This window comes from Oncorhynchus clarkii, chromosome 1 (assembly GCF_045791955.1).
Source record: "Oncorhynchus clarkii lewisi isolate Uvic-CL-2024 chromosome 1, UVic_Ocla_1.0, whole genome shotgun sequence".
NCBI lineage: Eukaryota > Metazoa > Chordata > Actinopteri > Salmoniformes > Salmonidae > Oncorhynchus > Oncorhynchus clarkii.
This window is the reverse complement of record NC_092147.1, coordinates 9510519-9533316: the sequence shown is the minus strand read 5'-3', so window position 1 is coordinate 9533316 and position 22798 is coordinate 9510519. Positions and strand designations below refer to the sequence as shown.

The window sequence follows — 22798 nt, the reverse complement described above, 5'->3', positions numbered from 1 at the left end:
TTGTTCCCTATGTGTAAGGAGTGGTATTTGGATTGAGCTGTGTTAGAATGGATATAGTGATCCCTCTTGTGACTCTCAGGGAACATTAAAGCAGGACATTAATTCATGTTTTACCAAGTACCTAAAAGTGTTCTGGTTGATTAGCACTTATTTAGACTCGCTATGGAGTAGTGCTACTGCAGAAGCAGAGTAACTAGTGAATTAACTTAACCAACACCAATAACCATGTATTTTTCCTTTCTCCCTTCTACAGAGGACTTGCTCCCTGGAGGATTCCCCAACATAGACATGGGTCCCCAGCTGAAGGTGGTCGAGCGGACCCGGACGGCCACCATGCTCTGTGCTGCCAGCGGCAACCCCGACCCAGAAATCACCTGGTTTAAGGACTTTCTGCCCATAGACCCCAACACAAGTAACGGGCGAATCAAACAGCTGCGCTCAGGTAAGGAAATGGTGTTCAATCTGTTGCTTAGCTACACCTTCAGCTGCCCTGGTTTCTTAGCTACACCTTCAGCTGCCCTGGTTGCTTTGCTCCACATTCAGCTGCCCTGGTTGCTTTGCTACACATTCAGCTGCCCTGGTTGCTTAGCTACACATTCAGCTGCCCTGGTTGCTTAGCTACACCTTCAGCTGCCCTGGTTGCTTAGCTACACATTCAGCTGCCCTGGTTGCTTTGCTACACATTCAGCTGCCCTGGTTGCTTAGCTACACCTTCAGCTGCCCTGGTTGCTTAGCTACACTTTCAGCTGCCCTGGTTGCTTAGCTACACCTTCAGCTGCACTGGTTGCTTTGCTACACATTCAGCTGCCCTGGTTGCTTAGCTACACATTCAGCTGCCCTGGTTTCTTAGCTACACCTTCAGCTACCCTGGTTGCTTAGCTACACCTTCAGCTGCCCTGGTTGCTTAGCTACACCTTCAGCTGCCCTGGTTGCTTAGCTACACCTTCAGCTGCCACGGTTGCTTAGCTACACCTTCAGCTGCCCTGGTTGCTTTGCTACACCTTCAGCTGCCCTGGTTGCTTAGCTACACCTTCAGCTGCCCTGGTTGCTTAGCTACACCTTCAGCTGCCCTGGTTGCTTAGCTACACATTCAGCTGCCCTGGTTGCTTAGCTACACCTTCAGCTGCCCTGGTTGCTTAGCTACACATTCAGCTGCCCTGGTTGCTTAGCTACACCTTCAGCTGCCCTGGTTGCTTAGCTACACATTCAGCTGCCCTGGTTGCTTTGCTACACATTCAGCTGCCCTGGTTGCTTAGCTACACCTTCAGCTGCCCTGGTTGCTTAGCTACACCTTCAGCTGCCCTGGTTGCTTAGCTACACCTTCAGCTGCACTGGTTGCTTTGCTACACATTCAGCTGCCCTGGTTGCTTAGCTACACCTTCAGCTGCCCTGGTTGCTTAGCTACACCTTCAGCTACCCTGGTTGCTTAGCTACACCTTTAGCTGCCCTGGTTGCTTAGCTACACCTTCAGCTGCCCTGGTTGCTTAGCTACACCTTCAGCTGCCCTGGTTGCTTAGCTACACCTTCAGCTGCCACGGTTGCTTAGCTACACCTTCAGCTGCCACGGTTGCTTAGCTACACATTCAGCTGCCCTGGTTGCTTTGCTACACCTTCAGCTGCCCTGGTTGCTTTGCTACACATTCAGCTGCCCTGGTTGCTTAGCTACACCTTCAGCTGCCACGGTTGCTTAGCTACACCTTCAGCTGCCACGGTTGCTTAGCTACACCTTCAGCTGCCCTGGTTGCTTTGCTACACCTTCAGCTGCCCTGGTTGCTTAGCTACACCTTCAGCTGCCCTGGTTGCTTAGCTACACCTTCAGCTGCCCTGGTTGCTTAGCTACACATTCAGCTGCCCTGGTTGCTTAGCTACACCTTCAGCTGCCCTGGTTGCTTAGCTACACCTTCAGCTGCCCTGGTTGCTTAGCTACACATTCAGCTGCCCTGGTTGCTTAGCTACACCTTCAGCTGCCCTGGTTGCTTAGCTACACATTCAGTTGCCCTGGTTGCTTAGCTACACCTTCAGCTGCCCTGGTTGCTTAGCTACACATTCAGCTGCCCTGGTTGCTTAGCTACACCTTCAGCTGCCCTGGTTGCTTAGCTACACATTCAGCTGCCCTGGTTGCTTAGCTACACCTTCAGCTGCCCTGGTTGCTTAGCTACACATTCAGCTGCCCTGGTTGCTTAGCTACACCTTCAACTGCCACGGTTGCTTAGCTACACCTTCAGCTGCCACGGTTGCTTAGCTACACCTTCAGCTGCCCTGGTTGCTTAGCTACACCTTCAGCTGCCCTGGTTGCTTTGCTACACATTCAGCTGCCCTGGTTGCTTTGCTACACATTCAGCTGCCACGGTTGCTTAGCTACACCTTCAGCTGCCACGGTTGCTTAGCTACACCTTCAACTGCCACGGTTGCTTAGCTACACCTTCAGCTGCCACGGTTGCTTAGCTACACCTTCAGCTGCCCTGGTTGCTTTGCTACACCTTCAGCTGCCACGGTTGCTTAGCTACACCTTCAGCTGCCCTGGTTGCTTTGCTACACCTTCAGCTGCAACTGGTTTCTTTTTAAATGCAAAAGGGTGAGCAGCCATGAATCCGATTGTGAGTGCTATAGCTTAGCCCTGAAACATTATGATTGATACGCGGTGACTGGGTGGATGATTTGGGCTTGATTCTGCTCAGAAGATCTGATCGAGGAAAGGTCCCAAAAAATATTAAATGGGTCCCAGAAATTTGGAATAGAGAGAAACAGAGCTTGGTCTAGTTTTCTCTCCCTCAGTACTGTAAGTGTAGGTGTGATCTCATAGCCCTTGATTAAACCTTAATGAGAGAGACCCAGTGCAGCAAAGTCTAGCAATATATATAATGAAAGTGGTCCCAGGCAACAGTGGGTAGATCTTTTGGGTTGACAATATATCACCATCAGAAAAATGCAATACATCCTATTTTGATTTGCAGCTGCTAACACCAAATAAATAGTCTGTCTCAACTGAGTTCTTGCCCTAGATGTGGTCCTTGCGAAGCGCACACTAAAACACTCGATTTGTGATAAATATAGCAAATAGCTGTTTTCTAGGACCTTTGGCTCGTAGGAAGTGAGCAAATTACAGCTAAAAACATCCACTTGAAATTCACCCCAAGAAATTCCATGGTGGCAACAAAAGAAAAAGTGTTCACTCATTTAGATGATGTCGTACAACTCTCTGAGTGCTCCGTGTCCTGGTGTTACAGGGGGTTTCTCTGTGGGGGTATCAGGAGCTCATGGAGTGCTTTGGAGATGCTGAGGTTGTGTGTAAAATGCTCTTGACTTCCCTATCTGAGGACAGCAGTCCCCCATGAGCGATTCCTATGAAGCTGAGTTTTTCTTCCACCTATGTTAATGTCTAGGGTCTACAGCTGGTTTTAGCACTCGTTCAGCTTCATCCTGTGCTGTGACGGTAGGAGGGCAGACTCATTGTGCTTTTATAGGTTGTACGGACGAACATGCAAACTGAAACGTGATTAGGCTTGACATATCCTGAGATGTATGTGTGTTTTGCTTGTTGCTGTTGTTATTCATTCGTGAAGCTCAAAGAGTTACAGAGAAAGCTGGTTGGGTTGTTACTGGATTTTCTCCTGCTGAGCCGTCTGATATTGTACGTGTCTAACCTCCCTGTTTGCGTCTCTCACCTGTTTCTCTGTTCCACAATGCCTTTTTTATTTTTTTGCTGTGCGTCTGCGTTTTTTTACACTCAGAGCGGATTGCCTCGCTGTGTCTATCTGTCATTTGTCTGTCCGTCGAGATGCTGTTGTCACTGAATACACGTCATGCAGACATCAACAACCTCTATCTGACCCAAAACAAAGTTCTCAGATCATAACAATAACAATAGCAAAATGGAACTAAAGCCAAATAACTCATTCTCTAACCTGAAGTTGAACACTATTTAATAATTAGTGTTTTTTTCCAAATTTTCTAAACACTTTGGGAAATACTTTGCCCCTGATATGCATCCTAGATGTTTTACCCCTTGGCATTATACACTGCTCAAAAAAATAAAGGGAACACTTAAACAACATAATGTAACTCCAAGTCAATCACACTTCTGTGAAATCAAACTGTCCACTTAGGAAGCAACACTGATTGACAATACATTTCACATGCTGTTGTGCAAATGGAATAGACAACAGGTGGAAATTATAGGCATTTAGCAAGACACCCCCAATAAAGGAGTGGTTCTGCAGGTGGGGACCACAGAACACTTCTCAGTTCCTATGCTTCCTGGCTGATGTTTTGGTCACTTAGTATACCAGTATTAATATGTTGAGGATACTACAGTCTTGGCCAAAAGTTTTGAGAATGACACAAATATTAATTTCCACAAAGTTTGCTGTGTCAGTGTTTTTAGATATTTTTGTCAGATGTTACTATGGAATACTGAAGTATAATTACAAGCATTTCATAAGTGTCAAAGGCTTTTATTGACAATTACATGAAGTTGATGCAAAGAGTCAATATTTGCAGTGTTGACCCTTCTTTTTCAAGACCTCTGCAATCCGCCCTGGCATGCTGTCAAATAACTTCTGGGCCACATCCTGATTGATGGCAGCCAATTCTTGCATAATCAATGCTGGGAGTTTGTCAGAATTTGTGGGTTTTTGTTTGTCCAGCCGCCTCCTGAGGATTGACTACAAGTTCTCAATGGGATTAAGGTCTGGGGAGTTTCCTGGCCATGGACCCAAAATATCGGTGTTTTGTTCCCCGAGCCACTTAGTTATCACTTTTGCCTTATGGCAAGGTTCTCCATCATGCTGGAAAATGCATTGTTTGTCACCAAACTGTTCTGGATGGTTGGGAGATGTGTTGGTACCATTCTTTATTCATGGCTGTGTTCTTAGGCAAAATTGTGAGTGATCCCACTCCCTTGGCTGAGAAGCAACCCCACACATGAATGATCTCAGGATGCTTTACTGTTGGCATGACACAGGACAGATGGTAGCACTCACCTTGTCTTCTCCGGACAAGCTTTTTTCCAGATGCCCCAAACAATCGGAAAGGGGATTCATCAGTGTCACGACTTCCACCGAAGTTGATGCCTCTCCTTGTTCGGGTGGCGTTCGGCGACCGGCTTTCTAGCCTCCACCGATCTACATTTCTTTTTCCATTTGTTTTGTCTGTATTGTACACACCTGGTTATTTCCCTATTTAACTCTCTGGAGCCACCATGGTTTTATGCGTGTTTATTGTTGTCAGTTGTCTCGTTTATGTGATTCTGGATTTTCATTCTCCTTGTTGGAAGATTTTTTTGAGTAAAGTTACTATTATTAATCATCTCTGTGTCCTGCGCCTGACTCCGCCTTACCCACATCACCTAGACTCTGACAATCAGAGAAAATGACTTTACCCCAGTCCTCAGCAGTCCAATCCCTGTTCCTTTTGCAAAATATCAGTCTGTCCCTGATGTTTTTTCTGGAGAGAAGTGGCTTCTTTGCTGCCCTTCTTGACACCAGGCCATCCTCCAAAAGTCTTTGCCTCACTGTGCGTGCAGATGCACTCACACCTGCCTGCGCCATTCCTGAGCAAGCTCTGTACTGGTGGTGCACAGATCCCGCAGCTGAATCAACTTTGTGGAGCTTGCTGGACTTGCTTGGGCGCCCTGAAGCCTTCTTCACAACATTTGAACCACTCTCCTTGAAGTTCTTGATGATCCGATAAATGGTTGATTTAGGTGCAATCTTACTGGGAGCAATATCCTTGCCTGTGAATCCCTTTTTTGTGCAAAGCAATGATGACGGCACGTGTTTCCTTGCAGGTAACCATGGTTGACAGAGGAAGAACAATGATTGCAACACCACCCTCCCGTTGAAGCTTCCAGTCTGTTATTTGAACTCAATCATCATGACAGAGTGATCTCCAGCCTTGTCCTCGTCAACACTCACACCTGTGTTAACGAGAGAAAGACTGACATGATGTCAGCTGGTCCTTTTCTGACAGGGCTGAAATGCAGTGGAAATGTTTTGGGGGATTCAGATCATTTGCATGGCAAAGAGGGACTTTGCCATGCAATTCATCTGATCACTCTTCATAACATTCTGGAGTATATGCAAATTGCCATCTTCCAAACTGAGGCAGCAGACTCAGATTAATATTTGTGTCATTCTCAAAACTTTTGGCCACGACTGTAGTATTAATAAGATGTGTATACCAGGATTAATTAGATGAGTATACTAGTATTAATTAGATGAGTATACCAGTATTAATAAGATGTGTGTACTAGTATTAATTAGATGAGTGGACTGCTATTAATTAGATGAGTATACCAGTATTAATAAGATGTGTGTACTAGTATTAATTAGATGAGTATACTAGTATTAAGTAGATGTATGGACTTGTATTAATTAGATGAGTGGACTGATATTAATTAGATGAGTATAATGGTATTCATTAGATGAGTATACTAGTATTAATAAGATGTGTGTACTAGTATTAATTAGATGAGTGGACTGCTATTAATTAGATGAGTATACCAGTATTAATAAGATGTGTGTACTAGTATTAATTAGATGAGTATACTAGTATTAAGTAGATGTATGGACTTGTATTAATTAGATGAGTGGACTGATATTAATTAGATGAGTATAATGGTATTCATTAGATGAGTATACTAGTATTAATAAGATGTGTGTACTAGTATTAATTAGATGAAGGTTACCTAGAAATCTTGTAGTTTATGACCAGACAAATATGACTTTGCCCCCTAACACACACACACACACACACACACACACACACACACACACACACACACACACACACACACACACAGTGAACCTCTGATGGCCACACATGAGAAAGCACACAGTCGAGGGCTTCAATGACCCTGAGAATTTGCACAAAAACAAGTCTTCGTTCCATAAAGGCAGGAAGGTGTAGTAGTGACGGGGTGAACTGGAGTTGTTTCCAGACTTTGGGGGGCACTGCAGGAGAGTTGTGTGGCTGAACCCTCCAGCCCCACACTGTGGCCAGCTCAACCTTCCCTCCTTAGCCAAATGTTTTCTCAAGAAAAACTTTTCCTGCTGCCCAATGCTCCCCCACTGTCTAACAAAACTCCAACTAATGCTTTGTCGCATTATGTGTTATGGATCGGGTCTACATTTTTGTTAATTTCTTTTTACCACATTTCCACACTTCAGATTTTATCTGTTATAATTTGGGGTATTGAAAACATTACAATTCTTGCCTTTAGTTGTCTGTGAGAGGAACAAGTCTTCTTTGTCTCTTTTGTTTTTAAATATGAAGGCCTATTATAGCGATTTTACCTGTGAAGACGGCTAGCTGTTGTTACTGGAGATCCCAGTCTACCAGCAAGCCTTGTTTATGCTGATGAGAAAAAGGCCTGCCGCGCTCGAACCCCCTCAGCTGCCATCATTTCCAGTTGAGCAGCTGAACGCTTATTTTGTTCAATCTCCCCTTTCCAAAAGGAATGGAGCAGAAGTGCTCAAGGTTGAATAAATACTTCAAAATTGTTCCTCTCTTTGGTGAGGGGGGGGGTCTTTCTTTAGTTTGGTTGAATGTATTTCCTCTACCTAGTATCCCATGCCTCTCCTCTGTTTGTGTGAAGTCTTCATTAGTTTTGGTGTCAGACATCTTTGAGTCAGTCACATGTGGGAACTTACCAAGGTGTGTGAACATCACTCCGGACGCTCCCGGCAGTGCCCTTGGAGACTTTAAACGCTGAGGAAAATCCTGAGTAGGGGCTCTCTTTTTTTTTGTCTTTTTTTCCTGTGGTTGGCTGTTGCTGTGGTACTTGATTTAACTGCAGGCAGACTTAAGCCGGGGAGGATTCTGGGATTGATGGGTCCCCTAACGTGGATGGGGGGAACGGCTTTCTCCTACACCCCTTCCTCACAAACACACACTACCATCCCAGGACCATACACACACGCTGGTGTGTTTACCATGTACACCTCACACCTTAACAATGTGGCTTTTTAGCAACACAAAACATACAAAACACACAAAACACACAAAACACACAAAAGGTCCTTCATTTGGATGTGACTCGTGTACTGCTGAGCCTCTGGAGACAGTGCTGGTGCTGGCTGGATGGATGTGCCAGGTCCATACTGACTGCTGTGCTGATATTTGCGTGTAGAGTCCCCGAGGTGAGCTCCTTTTTGAGGTGTGGAAGAGGACTGACATTTCACTCCTGTACCCATTGCTCCTGACCCCAGGCCCTCGCTGGTCTTGTCAGCCTGAGCAGATTATCACGAGAGAAGGGAGAGAACAATAAAAAATGGTAGAGAGACTGAAGGTGGGATACATACATATTCATAAAGAATGAGGTCTTTATTTGGTCTCTTTTTATTATTAGGTTTGGAATATGACCCAAATCTTTCTCAAGATACTGGATGGTTTGGCGCTCCACGTGAGCTGTGTGCATCTATGTACACACGCACACACACACACACACACACACACACACACACACACACACACACACACACACGCTCAGAAACACACACACACATGCTCAGAAACACACACAAACACACACACACACACACACTCAGAAACACACACAAACACACACACACACACACACACACACACACACACATACATGCTCAGAAACACATGTGCATACACCCAGCACAGATACACTGAACATCACAGAGGTCATCCATGGGCCAGGAGTAGAGCAGCAGGAGATGGCCTGATTCAGATGGACAGATGTGTTCTAACATCCAGGGAGCCAGGAGCCCAGAGAGGTCTCCATGGAAACGAGAAGGTCATCCAGACATCCGAGGGGGTCAAACCCTGGCACTTGGCCTAACCCCCCCCCCCCCCCCCCCCACACACACACACACACACACCTCCCTCCATCTCCAACCCAGATGGACCCGGTCTCTGGCCAGATTGGCATAGCCTCTGGACAGCTAGCCGCATCCACAACCAGGTAGAAGGATTTCATACACAAGGTTGGGGGCATTATGCAGCGTCAATGACGCCACACTGCTGGCAGAAGGTCTTTGGCCGTGGAGGTACATTTGGGTCACTCCCACCAAAAGCTGATTAAGCCACAGTTCACCGGAGCTATTAATAAAGGATCTGAACCGGCGCTGCACTTGGTGATTTTCATCATCCTTAGTGGTTAAGCTTGACCCGAGCCCTTCAGTGTTCAATTTACGAAGAGTGGCATTGTTAGTCAATTGAGCCCTGAATTTAAGGATTTTTCCTCATTTTCAGAGGATAAAATTAACAGGGCATTCCTTCGCTTAGGCTCTGATAGAAGGATGAAACCTACAATTATTATTTCCCTTCATGTTCCTTTCCTGTTCCCTTCCTGTTCCCTTCCAGTTCTCTTCATGTTCCTTTCCTGTTCCCTTCCTGTTCCCTTCCTGTTCCTTTCCTGTTCCCTTCCTGTTCCTTTCCTGTTCCCTTCCTGTTCTCTTCCTGGTCCCTTCAGGTACCCTTCCTGGTCCTTTCCTGTTCCCTTCCTGTTCTCTTCCTGGTCCTTTCCCATTCTCTTTCTGTACCCTTCCTGTTTCTTTGCTTTCATTGTTTTCTATAAATGATCATGACATTTTGATGCTTTCTTTCACTATTCAAAATGTCGTCTTCTCTTCTTCCCTGGAACCAATCGCTTTGAACTTCACAACTCCTCATTTTCCACACACCCATTTATTAAATCTTCCTCCCTATCCCCTCTTTAATACTCAGGATCCACAAACCTGCTTTATTAACCTAACCTTAATCTAACCTAACCTTAACCTAACCTAACCTAACCCCACCTAACCAAACCTTAACTAGTAACTCCTTACTCCTAACTAATATTCTGACTTCAGAGAACAAATAAACCCACAAGCTTCTTGCTGTCCTTGAACTCCAACTCTAACAACTTAACAGTCCCAAACCCTGATCCCCTTTCTGTGTGATTGGATATGTCTGATATGAGCATTTAAAAAAAGGATGCCATGTGTTGCAGTTTAGCCATATTTCTAGGGATGTAACATCCATGGAGATTCAAAAAAACAGTCAAAACAGTCAAGCTCAACACTCACACCTCCCCACTGCTGGCAAAACAAAGAAGCACTCGGAACCCAGAGGAGGAAGAGCCACCCTAGAACAGAATCCATTATAAATCACATCTTCAGTTCCAACATGGCTTACACACTTAGGTTCTCTGTACTGCTATGAAAGACAGGGGTTTGTGTCTGTGATTGTAGCTCCCTGTAGTCACACTGGTACACAGGTCAGGGATGTAGAGTCATTCACAACAGGCTGCATTAACCTTTAACCCCTTCTTGCGCTGTGTACCGCGGGCTCGGCACTAAGTATGGCACCTCCGCTGGGCTGGAGCCTCCCTGGCGGCGCTCTCAGGGGGTAGCCCAGGGCAGAGCACTGTCAGTTTGCTATTCCTCCTCATACAGAGAGGGAGGGAGGGAGGGAGGGAGGGCAAGAGTGGCACAAAGTAGAGCAAGAGAGGCACAGACAACAGGAGGAGCAGCAGAGAGGGACAGACAACAGGAGGAGCATCAGAGAGGCACAGACAACAGGAGGAGCATCAGAGAGGGCGAGAGTGTGAGAGGAAAAGAAGAGAGGCTGAGTGAAAACGTGAGCAAAATTGTTGAGTAAAATGACATACAATGGCAGAGACTAAGGAATAGTGAGAGGGTATGAAAGAAAATGAATAACATACTAGGAGGTTGACCCTCTTCCCACTCAAGTCCCCATTTCAGGGGGACCTAGGTTTGGTAGCAACTCAGAGAGCCACACTACCCCCCAATTAGGTGCCATCCACATGCCTATTATAGTGCCTCTGGCCAGCCTCTCTGCCACAGAGTCCTGGTAGTCTGGTACCAGGGCTGTCAACTGAGCCTCTCTCCAAGGTCAGATGCTGCTTTGTGTTCCCGCCTTAATATGGCTGAGGATGGGAGAGGAGAGAGGGAGAGTAAGAGAGGAGAGGAGGAGGAGAGAGAAAGGAGGTGAGAGGAGAGGAGAAGAGAGGGCGAGGAGGAGAAAAGGGGACAAGAGTGTGCCCACCATACCAACCTTCTGTTCCTTTGTGAGACCAGCAGTGGGAGGTCTTTCAAGTCCCAATGAATAAGTTCCGTTGATAAAATAACTCTAAAACACTTTGATCATGACGGCCAATAAGCAAGGAACTGGTTGATTTATAAAAACAAATAACACCTACTAACGTTAATCTTGAACTAAACTGTTGTTTTGTATCTCTTCTTCCAGAGGGTACCCCCATCCGAGGTAAGACTATAACTAACAACACAACTGAACCTTGACCTCTTATCTAACCAGATTGAATCCGTTCTTATTCAAATGAAGTGACTAAACTGAGCTAGCCTTCTCCAAAACAAATCAAGACTTTGCTATTACCAGCGAACGGTCATCTTTTTGTCCTCTGTGTCTTTGTCTACGTGTGTGTATCTGTATTTTTTTCCTATTTTGTGTTTCATCCCATCCTTGCCATGCAATTGTGTGTGTGTGTGTGTGTGTGTGTGTGTGTGTGTGTTTGTGTGTGTGTGTGTGTGTGTTTTGTGTTTGTTTACCTCTTGAATGTGAGAATTACCGGAAAAATTGCAATCTGGTGGCGCGATTGGTGTTTAGCAGGAGTAAAATGGTGGTTGGGGTGTTATTAGAGATGGTTGGGGGGTTATTAGGGATGGTAGGGGGGTTATTAGGGATGGTTGAGGGGTTATTAGGGATGGTTGAGGGGTTATTAGGGATGGTTGGGGGGTTATTAGGGATGGTTGAGGGGTTATTAGGAGTGGTTGGGGGGGGAGGATGGTGGTTGGGGGAGAAGGATAGTGGTTGGGGGGTTATTAGGGGTGGTTTGGGGGAGAAGGATGGTTGGGGGGGAAAATATGGTGGTTGGGGGGTTATTAGGGGTGGTTGGGGGGAGAAGGATGGTGGTTGGGGGGTTATTAGGGATGGTTGGGGGGAGAAGGATGGTGGTTGGGGGGAGAAGGATGGTTGGGGGGAGAAGGATGGTGGTTGGGGGGAGAAGGATGGTGGTTGGGGGGAGAAGGATGGTGGTTGGGGGGAGAAGGATGGTGGTTGGGGGGAGAAGGATGGTGGTTGGGGGGAGAAGGATGGTTGAGGGGTTATTAGGGGTGGTTGGGGGGAGAAGGATGGTGGTTGGGGGAGAAGGATGGTGGTTGGGGGAGAAGGATGGTGGTTGGGGGGAGAAGGATGGTGGTTGGGGGGAGAAGGATGGTGGTTGGTGGGAGAAGGATGGTGGTTGGGGGGAGAAGGATGGTGGTTGGGGGGAGAAGGATGGTGGTTGGGGGGAGAAGGATGGTTGGGGGTTATTAGGAGTGGTTTGGGGGAGAAGGATGGTGGTTGGGGGTTATTAGGGGTGGTTGGGGGGAGAAGGATGGTGGTTAGGGGGAGAAGGATGGTGGTTGGGGGGAGAAGGATGGTGGTTGGGGGGATTATTAAGGGTGGTTGGGGGGAGAAGGATGGTGGTTGGGGGGAGAAGGATGGTGGTTGGGGGGATTATTAAGGGTGGTTGGGGGGAGAAGGATGGTGGTTGGGGGAGAAGGATGGTGGTTGGGGGGAGAAGGATGGTGGTTGGGGGGAGAAGGATGGTGGTTGGGGGGATTATTAAGGGTGGTTGGGGGAGAAGGATGGTGGTTGGGGGGAGAAGGATGGTGGTTGGGGGGATTATTAAGGGTGGTTGGGGGAGAAGGATGGTGGTTGGGGGGAGAAGGATGGTGGTTGGGGGGATTATTAAGGGTGGTTGGGGGAGAAGGATGGTGGTTGGGGGGAGAAGGATGGTGGTTGGGGGGATTATTAAGGGTGGTTGGGGGAGAAGGATGGTGGTTAGGGGGAGAAGGATGGTGGTTAGGGGGAGAAGGATGGTGGATGGGGATTATTAGGGGTGGTTTAAGGGTGTTTTGGGGTTATTAGGGGTGGTTTAAGGGTGGTTGTGGTTATTAGGGGTGGTTGGGGGTTATCAGGGGTGGTTTAAGTGTTGTTTGGGGGTTATTAGGGGTGGTTTGGGGGTTATTAGGGGTGGGTTGGGGTTATTATAGATTGTTTAAGGGTGGTTGGGGTTATTCGGGTGGTTGGGGGTTGTTAGGGGTGATTGAGGGTTATTAGGGATGGTTTAGGGTGGTTGGGGGTTGTTAGGGGTGGTTTAAGGGTGTTTAGGGGTGGTTTGGGGTTATTAGGGGTGGTTGGGGGTATTAGGGGTGGTTTGTTTGCTTTTGTTTGGAGATGTTGAAGTGAGTTTTACAGGGGTATTTGTTCATCTCGCCAGGTTAATGAATGCTGGGTAAACTGTTCAGCCTCACCCCTCCCCCCTCTGTCAGCCCTTATATCCTTTCCCGTTGCTATGACCACATTATGTATGTTAATGTTCAGCCTCTGCTCAACCTCCTAATGAGTCGTGGCAGGAGACACTCCCAGAATGTCATAAAAAACGTGCATAAATTACATTTGATTTCCTTCCCCAGTTGCTGCAGTGTGACGTGGTCTAGAACGGAAATAGGCGATGGGTGTCTCTAAAATGGCTGTGGCCACTGCATTAAACAGCATACAAGATGGATTTTCCAAACCAAATGATAGACTGTAAGGGAGAGGATGTCACAGTTGAATGTAACACAGGAAATTATGGGATATAATTGCTACCACGGCGGAATGTTCATCCCATCCGTCTTCTCGATGATCTAGTTTGGGCACAATTGATGCAATTTCTCACCAATGTTGATATTTTTGCTGTATTGTTTTAAAGTAACCTTTACTGTGTTTGTAATAAAATTGCTTTCTTTACAGGGATAAGCAGGTAGGTAAACATCCCATTTCTCTGTCAGTATTTCACCTCATATTTTGGGGGAATGGGCCAATAGTGGTAGGCAGGAATGGGTGGTGGGGATGTTATCATGACCAGCTAGTTCATGTTTTTCTTTGTTTCCTTACTTTTTAGCTCTACAATTCTGAGGTGATGCTAGTATTCAGCAGTTAAATATATTCCAATAGACATTAAACAAAATGCAACTACTCCACATTCCATGAAGGAGAAATCCTTGAACCACGCAAACAGAGCCTTGCCCATAAAAACAGCCAAGAACCATGCTCATAATGTCTGGCATAAAAAGGTCCCCCATAAATCAAATTGCTGTGAACAAAAGTGAGCGTGACTTATGAACTTTTTCATTTACATAATGAGATCAACGATCCACAACAGAGATTTCCCCTCACTACCGGAGTTCTACTGGCAGCTCCACCACAACTGCCAGAGGTGATTTCTAGGGATACAGGTGGTTTGTGGGGATATCAAAGCAAACTAGTGGTGGGAACTAGGCTGAACCAAAAGGAGTGGGAGGAGGGGTGATGGACTGTACCACCTGTTTTTTTAGGTTTAAGAAGTGGTGATCTCTGGATGTCAGCTCCACAGACACTAATGTCCCTCTAAGCCACAACAGATAATGCGGCACATAGAAGTGGCTTGTTTCGTGTGATTTACCTCTTTGGGTTAAAAAGCTAGAAAAGCTCCAAAACTGTGACCAAACTACTGTTCGCACAACTGTCGCCATGCAAGAGTGCCTGTGAGAACTGGTCTGTATGAAGGTAGTGAACTCTATACCTGAGAACTGGCCTGTAGGAAGGTAGTGAACTCCCTATCTGAGAACTGGCCTGTATGAAGGTAGTGAACTCTATACCTGAGAACTGGCCTGTAGGAAGGTAGTGAACTCTATACCTGATAACTGGCCTATAGGAAGGTAGTGAACTCCCTACCTGAGAACTGGCCTGTATGAAGGTAGTGAACTCTATACCTGAGAACTGGCCTGTAGGAAGGTAATGAACTCCCTACCTGAGAACTGGCCTGTAGGAAGGTAGTGAACTCCCTACCTGAGAACTGGCCTGTAGGAAAGTAGTGAACTCTATACCTGAGAACTGGCCTGTACGAAGGCAGTGAACTCCCTACCTGAGAACTGGCCTGTATGAAGGTAGTGAACTCCCTACCTGAGAACTGGTCTGTATGAAGGTAGTGAACTCCCTACCTGAGAACTGGTCTGTATGAAGGCAGTGAACTCCCTACCTGAGAACTGGCCTGTAGGAAGGTAGTGAACTCTATACCTGAGAACTGGCCTGTAGGAAGGTAGTGAACTCCCTACCTGAGAACTGGCCTGTAGGAAGGTAGTGAACTCCCTACCTGAGAACTGGCCTGTAGGAAGGTAGTGAACTCCCTACCTGAGAACTGGCCTGTATGAAGGTAGTGAACTCTATACCTGAGAACTGGCCTGTATGAAGGTAGTGAACTATATACCTGAGAACTGGCCTGTATGAAGGTAGTGAACTCTATACCTGAGAACTGGCCTATAGGAAGGCAGTGGACTCTATACCTGAGAACTGGCCTATAGGAAGGTAGTGGACTCCCTAGCTGAGAACTGGCCTGTATGAAGGCAGTGAACTCTGTACCTGCTTCATAACAGGTTTAATGAGAGAGTTACAAGCTGCCAGATGGACGGTGACAACATTGGCATCATGTTTCGGAGTCCCCTGCTGGCGTGCTCACGTCCAACGACCTTGTGGTGGCGGTGGAGCATGACAGCGAGAGAGGAGACACCAGATTTGGACAGACCTGTCACTTGTCCCTGCTCCTGATATTCAAAGACACTGCTGTCTCTTTCTCTCTCTCTCTCTCTCTCTCTCTCTCTCTCTCTCTCTCTCTCTCTCTCTCTCTCTCTCTCTCTCTCTCTCTTTCTTCTCACTCTCTCTCATCCCTCTGTCTCTCTCATCTCTCTCTCTGGATACACTCTCTCTCTCTCTCTTGAAAGTACACGTGTCACCGTTCGTAACTCATTTGGGAAAGCGTTTTTTCCCAGTAGTCTGAATGAGTTGTTTAGTATTTATAGGTGTGGCTTTAAATGAACAGAGATATGTCTATGAGAAAATTAGGTGAGAGAGGACAAATAAGAAGTGCAGAGTACCAGTGAGAAGGATGAGAATTGAACAGAGTAGAAGAGAAAAGGCAGTAAGCGAGACTCTCTCTCCTGTTCCACCACCAGGCCTGGACAAGCTCTCCAAGCAGTGTTAAACTACAGCCAGCCATCTTGTTGATCTCCTAAACAAATCAATCAGGGCCTGCCAGCCCGCAATAATTGAATTACCCAAATGGGACTGGAGGGGTTCACATGGCCAAGCCTGCACATAATCGGCAATAGGGTGTGCAGCCTGTGGCCACGGGCACTTTCTGGAATTAATCATCTTCCTGTGCCAGACCCCTCCACTCCCTTACCCTCTCTCCCTCCCTCTCTCCCTCTCTCTTTTGTCCTAATACACTAGCGTGAGGGGAGTTGAGAGAGGCATGTCTTGGAAAGGGACGTATTTTTGGATGAGCCAGGCTATTTGGGCATATTTGGGAGTAGGAGCTTCAGGTTTTGTAGTAGTATCAATACAACATAGTTGTGTCTAGGCCCAGAGCATCTCAACACCACTAGTTTCGACTAGCTGTCTCATTTATAACTAGTTCAGCAGTGACAAACTGTTCAATGGTCGACCAATAGATTCTATGACTAATCAGCCATGAACATGGCCCTTTAAATGCATGGTAAGGCAAGCACGTCCTTTTCCCTAATGAGATTGAACAAAGTAGACGTGCTCCCCAGAAAACTTTATTACTGTCGTTATTGTTGTGCTTGTGACAAGGCTTCACAGCTGGAGAGGGTTCGTGGCGTGCCGCAAATCCTGCTGGAAGTGAGCTTTAGTGACGTGTTTCAGGGGCATTTTGCTAGTGTCACTGTAAATTGCTGTTTATCTTAAAAATATATGGCAGGTCTCTATCTGTAAGCCCCCTTTGTGTGGCCATGTGGAGCTTTGTGCACATAGCCACTTGCTGGCACAAGATAGTTTTTATTAGCTTTTATTATTTTGTGTTATTTTTTTCTGTCTTAAAACGCCAATGGCCATGCACACACTGCCAACTACAGTCTGCCAGGCGGCTGGCAGGGTTCTAGGAGTGCAATTATACAAAATACACAGAAAATAGTCATTAAAAACCCAAAGACTAAGGGGAAGGAGGGAAGGGATGGGGTGGTGTGTCAGGGAAGGGGGGTGGATAGAAACTGAACATCAAAGACATTTTGTTTGGATTCCAGCATGTTAATAAGAGCTTTAGGCCCTATTGTCTTTAACGACGGTACCCTCAGTTGGCCAGGGACTGCCTGGTCAAAAAGACTGAAATTACCAATGTATTATATTGAAGAAGAGGGGAAAGCATAGAGACGGAGAGTCTTTGTCACAGTGGATTCATGCGAATGGTTTTTGAATAGAAATTATAACCATTGTATACAATAATGACGTTCTTTGGCACAGGCAGACACAATTTGAGCAGACTTACCCAACAGAAAGGAAGTGCATGAAATATATAGCACCAATGCAATGAGAAACCATTGATTAGTTTGACAAGATATTTCCAGCTCTGTTCCAGGAAGTGAATTTACAATAAAGTGACTGACAGATGGAGGGAGGGAGAAAAGCGACTTGAAATAGAATCAAGTCGGTATTTTGCCTGCTCTTCCCAGCTTAAGGACTCTGTACTCGTCAGATGTACTTTGAAATAATGACTGCAAATATGTAATGAAGTCATTGCAGGCTCTAGAACCAGCTGATGGCACCTCGCAAAGAGTCTTACTTAAAGTAGTGAAGCGCAGATAAAACACACACACTCACTCAAAGTCGCTCCTCGAACTGAAAAACTCAATCCACGGGAGCCTCTCGTTGATTTTAATTAGTGTATAATTAATTAGACTTTGCTGATTTGTGTAGTCATCTTGAGATTCTCTCACTTTGAATCAGTGAGGTTTTACATGTACAATCAATAATACTAATTGATTGTTTGTGTGTGCTTGGGAAAGGTTAAGAATTCATGTTTCTGTTGGCATCGGTAGCTATTAGGTAGAAAATGATTTTAGTTCAATTCGTTTTGGTATAGGAACTCTCAGAGAAATATAGAAATAAATACAACTGTCCTGTGTGGCTCAGCTGGTAGAGCATGGTGCGTTCATCAGTAGGGTTGTGGGTTCGATTCCCATGGGGAACCAGTGTGGAAATGCATGCGCTCTACTGTAACTTGCTCTGAATAAGAGTGACAGGAATGTCAAATACATATTTGCTTTTGTTAAAGCACTTCATTAACCAGAGGGGCAGAGATCTACGGTCACAGGAAGAGAATGTCTTTCCCTATGTAATCACCCCATCTGCAGTAGAACCCATAGGATAACCTTTTGGTTCCAGGTAGAACCCTTTTGTGTTCCATGTAGAAGCCTTTCCACATAGGGTTCTACATGGAACCCAAAATAGTTCTACCTGGAACCAAAAAGGGTTCTACCTGGAACCAAAAAGGGTTCTACCTGGAACCAAAAAGGGTTCTACCTGGAACCAAAAAGGGTTCTCCTATGGGGGCAGCTGCAGAAACCTTTGGACCCTTTTTTTCTCTAAGAGTTTATGGTTTATTTAACCCAAGTGCTTTATGGAGCCATCAAATAGCTGAAAGATGCCAGAACTGAGGATGCAGAGCTGCTACTGGCAGACGTTTTTCTGGAACTGTCTCTTCCCAGAGTTGGACTTTACATGGTTCTTATTCAACAGCCTCCCTGCTGTTCAACCGAGGAGACCTTTGACCACGCTCCAGCCCACCTGCGGCGCTCTGGCACTCGCTGTGCCAAGCGCACATCAAACAGATCCATGTCAGGTCCACCACCTGCGTTCATGCAGGTAGACGGTTTCAGTTTGCTGGACGTGAGCACCATGCCAGATAGGACTCCCCATTGGGCATGAGATGAGCCAATCTGAGGTGTTGGAGGGAAAGAGAGAGGAGAAGGAAAAATAAAGAAGAGAATTCTAAATGAATCTAGTTTCATAGTCTATTCTTACGCTCTGCAAATTCTCTGAGCTAGAGATCCTATTTGGACATTGAAGCAGGCTGTCAGAGTAGAGGAAGTAGTATAACACATAACTGATTATAGGGACCTGTTTACACCTGAGTGTTAGGGGCACTTTAACGTATTGGCTTTCTGCAATGATATGTCTGTGGTGTAGTTTCTGGCAAAGGAGCGCAGGCCCAGTGGCGTATTGATGTGCCTTGGCTAAACTCTAACGAGCGCCGGCGCTCTGTTTGTCAGCGAGGCAGGGACGGCAATCTGTCAGTGGGCCGAGCCAGGCAGAAACCCTAATGTTATCATCGTCACGCGTTAACAAGGAATCATCTGACACCCATAGTTTTACTTCCATTTTCCATCCACATTATTCTCCAAACGGTTTACTGTGTTAGATTGAGCCAGTCTCACGCTTCAGTTCCCAATATGAAGACTTGAACATGAACCTGAGCTTGTCATCTTTTACCTGTCGTGTACTAAGGTTCAAGGTATATCTTTAGTGACTGATCTCACTAGTTAGGGTTCCATCCAATTAGCGACAGTTTTTCACGTGAATATTTAACAAATGTGTATACAAAAATATGCACATTATGCCACAAGGTGTTTCCATCAAACTGACTTGTTGCGGATGAATTGCTGTGTGTGATGACACAGAGCACATCAAAACACTTTTCTGGGGGCTTAAGTTTCTATGTACCGAATAAAAAGCAGAAGTTCAACAACTCTACCGATGGTGTAGTAGCATATTTTCTCTATTCCATCCAATAAATATGACCACTGCCCTGGCGAGAGAGGGGCTATTTCGGACACACGCTCACTGCAGGCTTTACTGCGCGTCCGCAGAGATGATGGCAGTGTGGCACTTCGGATTGCAAGTTTACAAACAAAAGGATGCTTCTTTGTTCAAGCATATAAGACTTACAGACTTTCTAATATAAAAGATGAGAAAACGAAAATGTTCCTTATAACTCCTCTAATCCTAATACCTTATAAGTGCAATAAATTAAGCCTATTGTGTGCAGTAAATTCAAGATATCATATGAGTAAGTGCGAGCAAGTGCAGTCAAAAAAGTATACCGCTCCCCCACCTAATCAAGACTCCTCGTAGGCCCGACGTCCTCCCTCAAATAACCTTTCCTCCTCCTGTACCCACCGGCCACACAGAGTTTATTCATCTCCAATAATGGCTTCACACTAATAAGTCAACTGATAATGCTCTGGTTATTGTATACAAATACAAATGAGCTTTTTGGCTTTCACATTCCGGACCCTAATTGTAAAATGCATAATCTATTACCTAAATATTTTATCCCAAAAGATGCTGCGATTAAATAATATGGAAAAGAGCAATATCATTTTTATTTAATAATTGCAGCCAAACATCAATCATCATGTCACCAGCATTCAAATTAAACCCTCAATATTTATTGGAAATTTGCATTAAGCTCATCACCGTTCATCATACAACCACCGTGAAGTTCATCATAACTTGTTTTATCTGCCTGTCACGACTTCTACCGAAGTCGAAGCCTCTCCTTGTTCGGCGGTCGACGTCGCCGGTCTTCCAGCCATCATTGATCCATTTTTTATTTTCCATTGGTTTTGTCTTCCTACACACTTGGTTTCAATCCCATTCATTATTTGGTCAGAGATTCTGTCAGAGTTGTGTGTTTAGGTGGCAGGGAAGTCAGGCGCAGGAGAATCAAACTGAGTGTAATGGAGTTATTTAATAATGATAAACTAAACATCCAAACACTAAATGTAACAATAAACAGAGTGGGTACGAGGACCCGTCGCGCACCAATACAAACAACACAACACTGAATAACAAACTATCTCTGACAAAGACATGATGGGAAACAGAGGGTTAAATACACAACAGGTAATGAATGGGATTGAAACCAGGTGTGTAGGAAGACAAGACAAAACCAATGGAAAATTAAAAATGGATCAATGATGGCTAGAAGACCGGTGACGTCGACCGCCGAGCACCGCCCGAACAAGGAGAGGCTTCGACTTCGGTAGAAGTCGTGACACTGCCTTAATGTTTTTTCCACATCGTAGTGGTAGTAGCCTACAACAAAGAATATCCTGGCATGACTCCAAGTTTACTTCACCATGATGGTTTATTATATCAATATTTGTTAAAGGAATTTCCATTGCAATTGTCACACAATTCATTTTACAGACACAAAAAGATTCCACCACGTCGAACGAACCAATTATCCGTCAACGTTTATCAAAATGTACCCACACTTCCTGTTTCCATCACACATGCTGTGATTTTTATTTGTTTTAATATGTTGTGACTTTTACCTGCATTAACACTGTGGATTGAAACGTGGTTAATGTTAGCTATTATTTCCGCGGTGGGGCTACAGCGAGTATAGAGATGCTGTGCTAAGCAGAGCACTTCAGGACATGAACTGATGAACCATTTGTCTGAAGATCTGCTAATGACCCCCTACACTCCTTCAGTGAATTCAATGTGTCGATCCACATTCAATCTTAGCCTCTCAGCAGCCTGTCTATCACACCTCTGGCACACCTGGGTGTTTGAGGAGAACAACATTTCCGAGTATCCTTTCCATCCACATTTAACAGCAAATGTATACTTTTCACAAATGTAATTATTATAATTTTGTTCATGGGTTAGCAAAGCTAGGGTGGGACGCTGCTTGTCACAGCAGTATGCATTAGTATTAGGAGAAACATTTCTATGTATTTAACCCTCTGAGGAATGTATGAGGAATACTTTCCATTAAAAAGGTTTCTGACTCTCCTGCCATTATGGAATTAGTAATACTGTTATTCCCCTCCCTCTTCTTCTCTTTCTCTCTCTCTGTCTCTCTCTCCTTGTCTTTGTCGGGTGTTGTCTTTCCCAGGCGCCCTGCAGATTGAGAACAGCGAGGAGACGGACCAGGGGAAGTACGAGTGTGTGGCGTCTAACGTGGAAGGCGTGCGTTACTCATCCCCTGCTAACCTATATGTGCGAGGTAGGGTGCAACAAGGTGCCGGAGGCCAGAAAACCTTCTACTCCGTTGACAAAAAAATGGCTGCCAGGGGGAATCTCAGTCTAAGTGCACTACGAAGTCAAATGTTAACAAATGGTGACCAGGGGGGAAATACAAGTCCTTAACTTAAAATAGGGCACTATTGTGTAGAAAAATCTGACTTAATAATATAATTATTGTGGCATTGATACCAGTATTGTTCCCCGTAAATGTTCATTTAACTCGCTGTGATGGTTGAGGGTGTTGAACTGTATCCCGCCAACTAACCCTCCCCGTTAAAATGTTTAGTTCAAATTGGTATCTTTTACTCTTGCCTCTCCCTCTCTGAAAGCCCCATCTACCCTAAATAGCAAATACAACATAGAAAAGGGATGCTTTTATGACCAGCAAGTACGTGGTCAGTCATTTGTCAAGTACGTGTGTGAAAGTTGTAGTAGGCTTTTAAATGTGTTTGCTGTAAATCGCCCATGTGATTACATTTTCAGGCACAGGAATATGACGGTAAGTCCGATTTTGATTGGGTCGCAAAGCCTAGTGCAGACCAATCAAAATGTCAACCCCAGTCTTCCTTTCAGATGGAGAAAAAAGGTTTTGAACTGCAGTAAGATGCCTACAGCACCGCTATAGTAGAAACAATGACTTGTTCTCTACTTGTTCTTCTTTTATCCATTGATAAAATTCCCACATTTCTATTTTGGAATGTTGTCTTAAAAATATGTCATTTAAAGGGCTAGGGTTCTGAAATTGTGAAGATATGAAGAACAATGAATCTGACGAAACATTTCAGTTTCTTACAAAACAGGCGATGAAGACAAAAGTTACACCCTACCACTAACTCTAAAAGACAATGAATCCCTGTCGAGGCAGATGCATCTTCAGACATGTGTTATTTATGTTGTGCATATT

The 22798-nt window shown here is 45.3% G+C and overlaps 1 protein-coding gene across 5 annotated transcripts in view; it reads left to right on the top strand.

Moving 5' to 3' along the window:
- Positions 1–22798, top strand: part of LOC139420041 (protein tyrosine phosphatase receptor type Sa) — a 367333-nt gene that overhangs the window by 222294 nt on the left and 122241 nt on the right. For all 5 annotated transcript variants that reach the window (XM_071170075.1, XM_071169830.1, XM_071169988.1 and 2 more), the window contains 2 exons: positions 254–442; positions 21764–21874. In XM_071170075.1, coding sequence (XP_071026176.1) covers positions 254–442; positions 21764–21874 — 300 coding nt within the window. The remainder of the gene's footprint in view (positions 1–253; positions 443–21763; positions 21875–22798) is intronic.